This window comes from Psammomys obesus, unplaced genomic scaffold (genome assembly GCF_907164565.1).
Source record: "Psammomys obesus unplaced genomic scaffold, mPsaObe1.curated_primary_1811, whole genome shotgun sequence".
Taxonomy (NCBI): domain Eukaryota; kingdom Metazoa; phylum Chordata; class Mammalia; order Rodentia; family Muridae; genus Psammomys; species Psammomys obesus.
In genome coordinates this window covers 8,631,981-8,643,550 of record NW_026590677.1, presented here as the reverse complement: position 1 = coordinate 8,643,550, position 11,570 = coordinate 8,631,981, and the positions used below count along the sequence as shown (strand labels likewise).

The 11,570-nt window shown below is 41.3% G+C and overlaps 1 protein-coding gene across 3 annotated transcripts; it reads left to right on the top strand.

The window, feature by feature from the left end:
• Window positions 1-9,378: 9,378 nt before the first annotated feature.
• Window positions 9,379-11,340, top strand: Tceal3 (transcription elongation factor A like 3). Of its 3 annotated transcripts, none has more exons than XM_055608306.1 (3): window positions 9,379-9,542; window positions 10,096-10,159; window positions 10,478-11,340. In XM_055608306.1, exon 3 carries the CDS (start codon window positions 10,499-10,501, stop codon window positions 11,105-11,107), a length of 609 nt encoding a protein of 202 aa, XP_055464281.1. In that variant the 5' UTR covers window positions 9,379-9,542; window positions 10,096-10,159; window positions 10,478-10,498; the 3' UTR covers window positions 11,108-11,340. The 3 variants fall into 3 exon arrangements, with proteins under 3 accessions (XP_055464281.1, XP_055464280.1, XP_055464282.1); XM_055608305.1 differs by having other exon boundaries at window positions 10,473-11,340; XM_055608307.1 differs by lacking the exon at window positions 10,096-10,159 and having other exon boundaries at window positions 10,473-11,340.
• The last annotated feature ends 230 nt before the right edge of the window (window positions 11,341-11,570 follow it).

Here is an 11,570-nt window from a genome sequence, read left to right as displayed (position 1 = left end):
TTCCTTTCAGAATGTTCCCTCCATTCTTACCTTTTGCCTTTGCCTTTTCATCTTCCACTTTTCTGTTAGTGGCTAAGATCTGTGGAAGATTTTTGAAATGACCCAAATATCCCTAGTTGTGATGGTTAGTTTTGTCAAGTTGACACAATCTACAATAATCCCCTGGGAAAAGACTCTCAGTGAGAAATTGTCTAGATCAGGTTGGTCTATGTGTGTCTATGGAGTACTGTCTTGACTATGTTACTGGCTGTGGGAAGCCTAGCCTAAAAGTGGACAGCACCATTTCCTGGGTTTGCATTCCAAGTTGGGTAACAGTAGAGAGAGAAAATGAGCTGAGGAGTAAGCGTGTATACATTCATCCTCTCTCTGCTCTTGACTGTGGATGTGACTAGGTGCTTCCAGTTCCTGCTGCCTTGACTTCCCTGCAATGATAATTGTGACCTGAAATTGTAAGCCTATATATAAATCCTTTCTTTTCTAGGCTGCTTCTTGTCAGCATGTTCTTATCAGTGCTACAGAAATGAAATTGACTCTTGTCTTACTCCCAATTTCAAAAGCAAAGCTTTTGGTCCTGGGCATTTAATGTTCACAATACATGTTTTGCAAATATATTTTAATTAATCAAAGAAGACCTTTTCTACAAGTGCATCTGTTGTGGTTCACATTAACATCAATAACTTTAAGGGCTTCTGTTGTGGTTCATATTAACATTAATAATTTTATGTGCTTTGGTTTATAATTCCTGATGATTAAGCATTGTACTTTATTATCTTTTTTAAATTTATTTATGTTTACTTTTTTTTCTTTATTAATTACACTTTATTTCCTTTGTATCCCCCCTGTGGTTCCCTCCCTCCTCCCATCCCAATCCTTCCCTTCCTCCACCCTCTGCATGCATGCCCCTCCCCAAGTCCACTGACAGATGAGGTCTTCTTTTCCTTCCTTCTGATCCTAGTCAATTAGGTCTCATCTGGAGTGGCTGCATTGTCTTCTTCTGTGGCCTGGTAATGCTGCTTCCCCCTCAGGGGGAGGTAATTAAAGAACAGGCCAATCAGTTCATGTCAAAGACAGTCCCTGTTCCTATTACAATGGAACCCACTTGGATACTGAACTGCCATGGGCTACATCTGTGCAGGGGTCTTAGATTATCTCCATGCATAGTCCTTGGTTGGAGTATCAGTCTCAGGAAAGACCCCTGTGCTCAGTTTTTTGTTTTTTTTTTGGTTCTGTTGCTCTCCTTGTGGAGTTCCTGTCCTCTCCAGATCTTACTGTTTCCCACTTCTTTCCTAAGATTCCCTGCTCTCTTCCCAAAGGTTGCCCATAAGTCTCCACATCTACAATGATAGTCTGCAGGGCAGAGCTCTTCAGAGTTCCTTTGTGTCAGGCTCCTGACTTGTTCCCTCTTTTCTCCTTCTTCTGATGTCCAGCCTCTTTGCCTTTCTGGATAGGAATTGAGCATTTTAGCAAGAGTCCTCCCTCTTGATTAGTTTCTTTAGGTGTACAGATTTTAGTAGGTTTATCCTATACTATATGTCTATATGAGTGAGTATATACCATGTGCATTTTTCTACTTCTGGGACAGCTCACTCAGGATGATCTTTTCCAGATCCCACCATTTACCTGCAAATTTCATGATTTTCTTGTTTTTTTTTATTGCTGAGTAATATTCCATTGTGTAGATATACCACAATTTGTGTATCCATTCTTCAGCTGAGGGGCATCTGGGCTGTTTCCAGCTTCTGGCTATTATAAATAAAGGCTGCTACAAACATAGTTGAACAAATGTCTTTATTGTGTACTTGAGAATCTTTTGGATATATGCCTAGGAGTGGTATAGCTGGATCTTGAGGAAGCTCTATACCTAGATGATTCAATGCAGTTCCCATCAAATTCTTTACAGACCTTGAAAGAAAAATTCTCACCTTCATATGGAACAAAAAGAAACCCAGAATTGCTAAAACAATTCTCTACAGTTAAAGATCTTCAGGAGATATCTCCATCCCTGATCTCAAGCTGTACTATAGAGTAACAATACTAAAAACTGCATAGAAACAGACTGGTGGATCAATGGAATGGAATAGAAGACCCTGACATAAATCCACACACTCATGGACACCTGATTTTTGACAAAGATGCCAAATCCATTCAATGGAAAAAAGATAGCATCTTCAACAAATGGTGCTGTTCTAACTGGATGTCTACATGTATAAAAATGCAAATAGATCCATACTTATCACCCTGCACAAAACTAAAGTCCAAGTGGATCAAAGACCTCAACATAAAACCAGACACACTAAACCGTTTAGAAGAAAAAGTGGGGAATACCTTTGAACTCATTGGCACAGGAGACAACTTCCTGAACAGAACACCAATAGTACTTTGTTATCTTAACATGAACTGTAGTGATTGGTTTTGAGATGCTATGTTAATCTTTCAACTGGAACATGTTGCGTGTGAATATATTATTCTCTTATTGGTCAGATTATTTTTCATTCAGGATTTTTTATACATATGTTGATTGGGCTGTGTTTCTCCTTTTCCATAATTATCTTTGTCAAGTTTTAATATTAAGATTATGGCACTGTAAAGATAGTTCCTGATTTGAGAGCACTGGCCACACTTCTAGAAGACCTGGGCTCAATTCTCAGCACCAAAATGGCAGCTCACAGCCATCTGTAACTCCAGTCCCTGGGGATCCTATGTGCTCTTCTGGCATCCTTGGCCATATATATGTGCAACTAAAACAGCCATACACATAATTTTTTTAAATGAAAAAAGATTATATTGTATTATTAAAATGACTTGCTAAGTCATGCCTGTTTTATTAGTCTCTAGAAGGCTTTCTTTTAGATGCATATTACCTTTTTCCCATTGAGGTATTTGTGGGCGTCCCTGATGAATTCTTCTTGCTCTGTAATTGTCCTAGTGGAAAATACCTTGGAAGATTTTTTTTAGACTGACTTTATTTCTTTCATATTTAAAGAGTAACTAAACCTGGAACGTGGTGATACATGGATGTAATCATAGATGTTCTGGAGGCTGAGATCGGAGGATCACAAGTTCAAAGCCAGCCTGGGAAATTTTGCAGAATCATATCTGAAAATAAAAATTACAAATGGCTAATGGTGTTAATTCTACAGAGGTGACTGTCTAGAAAGTGTGAGAGTCTGGGTTCAATACTTAGTATCAGGGAAAACAAACTGTAAGTAAGACTTGATAATTATTTGTGTTTCAATTTTTAGAAGATTCATTTTAGTAAGAATTTATTTCATTCATCTTCATTTTGAAATTACTGACAATTTTTTCTAATAGATTATTTTCATTTGTAAGACTTAAAGCAGTACTCTCATTTTTAGTTTCTCAATTTATTTGAGTGTTTTTATTATTTCACAGTATGTGTATTGATTGATTTAATTATTATTTCCTAAGTAGCCAACTTCTAGTTCTGTTGACGTATTTTTATTCTGTGTTTTCTGTTTAATTAATTTCTGCTGTTAGATTTGTGTTTCTTTACTTTAAATTTTAATTGATTAGTGTTCTGTCTCCATGTTCGAAAGTTGGCTGAGTCATTTATTTTCAGTATTTTATCTTTTCTAATATGAGTAATATGAGTATCTCATGTTGTAAATATTCTTATAAGTATGGCTCAGCTACAGCTTATGAATTTGATGTGTTTTTTTTTATAAAGGCGGTTGACACATAAATATTTTAATTATCTTTCAGTTTGAAGATTTTCTAATTTAAATGCGGTTTGAATGAGAATGACTTCATAGGCTCATGTTTGAATTATTGGTCCCCAGTCGGTGGACTTTTAGGGGACAGATTATGAAGTGGCTGTGTTGGGGAATGTGTGTTGTTGGGAGCATGCTTTGATGTTTGAAATGACTCAGAAGACCATTCCTACTTGTGGATCAAGATGTGAGCTCTCAGCTGTTCCTGTTTGTTGGATAGATTCCCTTTGTTTACTTTGTAAATGTACGCTTTGCAGGGAAGTGACTCAGCCCCTGCTGAGCAGTTCCAGCAGGGGCTGCCTCTGGGCTCCCCTTCATCTTTCCTTGGCTATCTCTTTTCAACTCTTCAGCTCCCCTCAGGTGTCAAACCTTGTGATTATTGAAAGGGATGCTGGGAGCTTCAGGCTGTGCTACTGGCCTTTCCATGCCTCCAGACAGCAACATCTCAGGACTCCAGAGTGGCTGAGGCTAAATCTCCACATCCCTGGGACATGAGCTCAGACGCCTGGAGAAACTGAGAAGCTGAAGCCACAGAGAAAGCAGCGGCACCAGAAGCCTCAGTTATGGCTGCTGCTGACAGCCATAGTGACAGCCAAGGAAGTGAGTTTAACCAGAGCTAGTCTGTGAGCTCCGGGAGGCGCTATCTTTGACAGGGAGCTTTATGTGGTCTGGCACTGCCAGCCAACGCCTAGAACTAGAAATCTAAACCCTTAGTGTAAGTTCATAGTTTAATTAAGGAAAGTTGTTCAATTTAGAGTTCACGTCTGTGTAAATCCCTTAAGGTGAGAGTTAATAGGCCACTCCCCCATACCTCTCTAAATATTAGACTTGCAGTTCCAGCCTCTGCTACAGTGGCCATCTCCAGCCCCTTAGTGATCATGCTAATTTTAGGTGAAAAGTCTGAACAAAAACCCATCAATCCCTGATCAGGAAAACCCACCAATCCCTAAGCCCCCCCAAGCTCAGGACTTGAAATCTCCCCAATCCTGACTCTAGAAATCTCTGCTCTAGAAAGCACCATCCCCACCTTAACCCTCCACCCCCTCCAAAAATTCCTATATAAAGGCTGTGTCTCCTCAGTTCTCTGCTGGCTTCTCCTGTTTGCAGAGGCAACCACTCCTGGGTTTTTTTTTTCTTCTCTTGGATTCATCCCTACAATAAATTTCTTTTAAGAGATTTGATGACTACTGTAACTCTTGTTGAAAGAAGCCCAGAAGAGAAGACACTAAGAAGGAGCCGGGCTTAGGCTCCTCAGCTCAACTGGAGGTACCTTCCCCTGAGAGCTGCAACAGCTTTGCTGAGGAGACCTCCTCTCAAAGCTGTCTGGCTGTCCCATCCCAGAACTGTGTAGTTCCCAGGCCTCATATTTGTGGGTTTCCTGGGCACCTTCACACCCAAGCAGGAAGACTAACACTATTGCCATGTCTTTGTTCTGCTACCATGGTTTCCAACTATGAAACCGTAAGCACAATTAAATGCTTACTTTCATAATTTGCTTTTTTCATGGCTTTTAAATGCAACAGCAGAAACTTAAGAAACTATATTTTTTTCTTGGATTCCAAATTTATTGCTTAAATTTCAAATGCTTTTATAGTTATTTTATTATTGGATTTTTGTTTAATTGTACAATGGCAAATACTCTATTTAATTTGAAATTTCGAACTTCATTTTGGTGTGTGTGTTGTTTGTTTTTGTTTCTGGATTTTTGGGTTTTTTTGTTTGGTTGGTTTTTTGGTTTTTGGTTTTTTTGGAGACATGGTTTGTCTGTGTAGCCTTAGCTGTCCTGAACTTGCTTTGTAGACCAGCCTGGCCTCAAACTCCCAGAGATCCACATGCTTCTGCCTCCCTAAGTGCTGGGATTACAAGATTGCACCACCACACCCAGCTCAAATTTTATTTGGTGATCAAGAATCTAGTCAGTTTCAAAAATGAGCTTCATTTATTTGAAAAGAATGTGCACTTGATAAACTAGGGTCAAATAATAGAGGAGGAGGGCTCTGCATTTCTATGGACTAGGGGAGATGGATGGAGGTAGAGGGAGGGAAGGTGGAACTGGGAGGAGATGAAGGAGAGGCTACAATCAGAATATAAAGTGAATAAATTTAAAAAAATTATATAAAAGGATGTACAGTGCTTATAGTATTTTATATATCTCTTCAAGCCAAATTTACATATTGTTTTGTTCATTCTACTTTGATCTGTTCTTTTTACCTCTTTACAGTTTACACTGAAAGTGAAAATACATGTATCCTTGTATATCTGGCAATTTTTAAACATTATCTTGAGATATTAATAAATGTTTTCAAGGGTGCTGTTGTTGAGATAAAGGCTTTTGTTTTGGTCAGTGTTTCTTTGTTACTGTTTTTCTGTGCATGCACTTTTAGTCTTTCTTTATTGGAGAGAGGGTCTCTCTCTGTAGCCCTTGGCTGTTCTGGAACTAAGTAGACCAGGATGGCCTGGAACTCACAGAGATCTTCTTGATTCTGCCTCCAGAATGCTGGTATTAAAGGTGTGCACCACTATGCGTCACTTTACTCTTATTTGTTATTTTATGTGTATGATGTTTTGCCTGCATCACATGTGTTCATTACCATCAGAAGCCAGAAAGTTGGATCTCCTCGGACTGGCTATATGGATGGTTGGGATCTGCTATGAGGGTGCTGGGAATTGAACCAGGGTTCTTTGGAAGTGCAGCCAGTGCTCTTAGCTGCTGAGCCATCTCTCCAGCCTCTGATCTTTATAGGTATCCATTTTGTTTTTTTAAGAGAGAAAATATTCATGCTGTGAATTGAATTTAGGGCCTCGGCTAACAAACTCTGTCATTCAGCTATCTCTCAAACCTGAAATTTGTGTTTTATAAACTGCACACAGGTGGTTCCTTTTCCACTGTAAAAATCTTTGACTTTAAATGGCTTCATGTACATAATTTACTATAATGTAATCATTAACATTACTAGGGTTAAGTTAACTATTGTATCAAGTTCCTGCTTTCTGTCCCATGCTAGCTTTCTCAACATTAGTATTTTCTGTTTTCACCATCTATTAACATGAAAGCTTCATCCAGCAATTACTACATATAATTCTAACCTACTGAAATCTGGTATCAATATATACTTTTATGTTCTGCTGAGAAATTGCAAGCATTTTACATACTTTTACTAGTCCACTCAATTTGTATGTTTGTCAGTATAAGTTTAAAAAGACAATAGTGTGCTACTATTTTATAAAATTGTCTTAGTTTCTTTTTCTGTTGCTTTGATGAAATAAACTGACAAAAGCCAGTTAAGGGAAAAGGGTCTTCTTTTGGCTCACAGCCCCAGGTTGGAGTCTATCACAGCAGGGAAGTAATAGCACCAGGAACGTGAGGGAGTTGATCGCATTTTATTCTTAATCAGGGACAGAAAGGAATGAATGTGTGCATGCTGATAATTTCTCTTTACTCATCCTCAGAAGTGAGTGGGGAGGTCTTTCATCTCAGTTAACCCAAACAAGAGAAACCCTTACAGGCATGACTGGAGACCCATTTCCCAAATGATCTTAGCATTTGTCAAGTTGACAAAAACAATGTTTTAAACCACTACAGATATTTATCCTCACAATTTTTCTGTCCATTCTGCCACCTCTACTCTTCCATCTAACATAAGTTGTTACCTGAAATTTTTTTCTATTATTTTATACTTGCTGCTTGTAAACCATTCTCAGTTTTATTTCTATGACACCTTTGTTTTGAAGTGTATTTTTTATTTTTGCTGGCTGCCAATGTCCAAGTTTGAATTTTCTTTTAAGACGTTAATAATATTGCATTGTTTTCATATTTCTACTTTTTGCTGTTGAGAAGCCAAAAAAAAAATTAGACTTGTTTCTTTGAAAGTGTAATTTTTAGTTTTGACTACTTTAATTTTGTTCTCTTTGCCTTTGATTCTCTGAAAGTCCACTACATTTGTATTAGGGCCCCAGTCCTTTGTAGGCCTTAAGACCTTAGCAAACTGACTCCATGGTGGGAGTATCATTTAAGCCACAAAACTCAGTATGTAGACAACACCACCAACCAAAACTATAACAAAGGCCTAGTCCACCAAAGTCCATATAGTTATGGGAAAGTCTCTAAATGTACTAACCTTGCTTTTTGGCTTCTGTAGTTCTGCTTCTGACTAATTTCTTGCTAACTAAAGTATGTAACCTGGACATATTTTTTTGTGTGTGTGTGTTTAAAAGCTCACACTGAGAAAAGCTTGGGGCTATGCTGGGATCCCCAAAACCCAGTGTAGTAGCCTGGCTGGATAATAAAGACTTGCCTTAAACTCATGTCTAAACAGTATTTTCTGGTGAATACTCCACAGCACATTAGCTCCCACTTATACATAGAAGATCAGATTCAAGACCCACAACAGGTGTCTGAAACTGGATAGTTCCAAGCACTAAAATATAATGTCTTTTCCTATAATTTATTAAGCATCTTGCCATGCTCTGTGGCCATTGGGTTTGTTAGTTTGAGATGCAACACTAAAACTGTTGTGAATTTTACTTTATTTACTCACAATTTCTTGAATAAAAGATAAATTCCTTTTTATTTTCAGTGTTAAAGACAGAACTCAAAATCTTGCACATACTAGGCACATATCCATCCCCAAATGTTCTTAGAAATCTCTACATATGATTTTTTTAAGTTAGTTACGAACTCTTAGCTTTTCTCTCAAATAAGCACTTAATGGTTTTTATTTAACATAAGTGAATTGCATACATTACAGACTTCATACTTTGAGATCACTATTAAGTAAGTCAATGGTTACTTGAACACTAGGACTGTGGTACCACAGCAATGGATATGATAACTGAGATGGCACCTGACTAACTAGTAAGTAGAGAACGTATACTGTGAGAATATGTTGGAAAGTAGATGGAATGGAACAACACAAAATTTCATCAAGCAGCTATCATGTTAGTGAAATAATAATATAAGGTTTTAAGTATATTTCAAGGGCTATGGGAGAACACTCTCCTATAATTACTGAAAGGAAAGCAAAACACGGGACTGGTATTTGGGGGAAAATAGCCTAAAGATTCATATTTGGAAATCATCAGTATTTTGATGCAAATGAATGAAATCACAAAGAAATTGAGAGCATGTAAACCAGAAGAGGCCTAAACAGAACCCTAGGGAACATTCAATATAGCAGCTCAGCTTCTGAGCAGGCACCTCCTCCTGCCACTATATTCAGGCAAGGCTGGGTGGATGGGTTGGTTTAGAGTCTTGCTGGTAGCTGTCTTGTCCTTGAACTCACGGTAGCCAAGGCTTCCCTTAGACTCCTGTTTCAACTTTCTGAGTGCTTGGATTACAGGTGTGTGCTACTGCACCCAGACTTTATTTGAAAGCATGCTATTGTGGTTCAGGAGCTGCACACACAAAGTCAAATACCGTTTCTGATAGACTGCCCCACTGTGACCTGCATATATGAGAGATGTATGTATATCAAAGATGCACCAAGTAAAATATCCTGTAACCTCCCACTCTTCTCAGGCCGCCTGGCTTTGCAACACACACCTCCTACAGTCCTCATCTCAGTCCCCTAGGGAGGTGGAGGGTAAGACAGGTCAGGCTGGGGGGGAGGGGGCGAGCTTGGGTGACGCGGTGTTCACATGACTGGCCAGGCGCAGACGTGGGCACCAGCTCCCACGTCTGCTTGCCCGCCCTGCTGTCTGGTCCTGGCACCCGCGCAGAACCAGCTGCCTAAGCTGCCCTAAGCAGCAGACTAGCTGCTAGCCGGATTCTGCAAGCCGGAGAAGGTGCAGGCCTGACCCGGGTTTCCTTAGGTCGGTACTGAAATGAGCCAGGCAGGGGTGGTGGAGGTGGCAGCTGGAACCAGCAGCAGCAGGAGGAGGGGATTGGGGAACGGATCTGGGAGATTGGGAAGGAGGGGACACAGAAGGCAGGGCTAGTATAGGGAGGAAAGAGGACCCCGCGGCAGTCGCCCTTCCCTCACCCCACTTCCCATCGGTTTTATAGCAGGCAGGGGTGACCTCCCCCCGCAGTGTGATGGTGAGACGTAGATGTATTCTGAAATGATCCTTTCACACTCCGAGCTATGAAGACAAACTGACCCAGACCAAAAGGGGAGTGGGGGTGGGGCAGGCTGCCTCCAGAGTCCAAGTGGGAAGCGCAAAGTAAAACGGAGTCCAAGGCCTAGAAAGAAATGGCTGCTGGGGTATATGGCGGGGGTGGGGGTGGTGGGGGTGGGGGTGGTGGTGAGAGTGGCTGAGGGTGGCAGAGGAAAAGGTTGTGTGATGAATATAGGCTGCCAGATAGGTACCCAGTCTCTGTGCATCCGCTGACCAAGCAGCCCCTGCCCCTGTATCCTCTCTGTAGATCTCTGTTACGAAGGCATTGTGACATCAGAAAGGAGGGTGGACCTGCTCCAGGATCTCTGCAGGTCAGTGAATAGTAGCCACACCGGCAGGGGCACGGGCAGGAGTTGGATCCCTACTGCCTGCTCCCTCCCACCACCTATCCCATGTAACACGGACAGAGCTTGTTACCCCGAAAGAAGATCTAGTAGGTGGCAGGACCTGGCATGTCATGGCTGTCTCAGGGTTGAGGAGGGGTGCAGGCAAAGGGCAAACTTGGAGGGTTGGGACAGACACGGGGACTCCTAGAAAGGGACAGATGGCAAAGCTTGTGTTCTGCTGATATCTCAGTCTCTCATGTCTTTTCTTTGCCTCCTGTTTCCCCACCTTTACCCTCAGAACAGGAAAAGGAGAGAAATCTTGACATGGAAGAACTTCGCGGCGAGATGGAAGGGAAACTGGAAAAGGAGGGAAAGCCAGAAGATGAAGTAAAGCCTGAAGAGGAAGAAAAGACAGATGATGAAAAGAAGCCAGACAAGAAAGAAGAGCCAGCACGCCGCGAGGGGAAGCTAGAGGAAAAGACAACACCGGAGGAGCAGGGCAAACCACAAGATGAGGGGAGAGTAGAAAAGCAGAAAAAGTCTGAAGGGGAGGGCAAGCGCCAAGGGGAAGACAAGCCTGATTCCCAGGCAAAGCCAGCCAGCGAGGCACAGGCTGCAGAAAAGCGCCCTGCTGAAGATTATGTGCCCCGGAAAGCAAAACGAAAAACAGACAGGGAGACAGATGATTATCCCAAGGACTCCCAGGAGAACTTACAGGACAGGCGTGTTAGCTGTGAGGAGATGGTGAGGGAGTATGCAGATGTGACCGGAGCCCAAGAAGAACTGATGAAGAGGCAGAAAATTGGTGGTTTTCACTGGGTGCCAAAAGAGACACAGGATGCATTAGTCCCCAGGGGCCAACAACTGGGAGTCAGGGGAGTCAGGGGGGGAGGCAGGGGCCAAAGGAGCCTACATGACATCCCATACGTTTAATGCCTGTGGCCTTCAATTCTGACATCTCAGATGAGAAAGAACACTGCTGGCCTCCCTTTCTCTGGTAGATACTTGCCAGGCCCTGTGCTTTAACCTTCAGCCAAAACTCTGCTTTAGTCTTAACTGTCCTTAATAGCAGTCTTCAGACCCATCCACACCTCTGTCTTCTAGTACAGGATTTTCACCCATGTGCATGTACATTGTAAAACAACAATAAAACAATTGCAGATCTACATATACAGTATCAGCCTCTTTGTATAAAATGTAGATATACTTGCAGAGTGCTTCTAAGCACAAAGAAAACTATGAAAGTATACATTAAAACTCTAACAATATTTATCACTACAAGGCAAATGTGAATAGGTCCTACATGTACTCAGTCATCAGGTGGCTGGAGACTTCCTGCCATTCCCTGGTGGCTTCTGACCTCCCTCTTTTCCGTAACCAGATCAGTTCAAGCTGT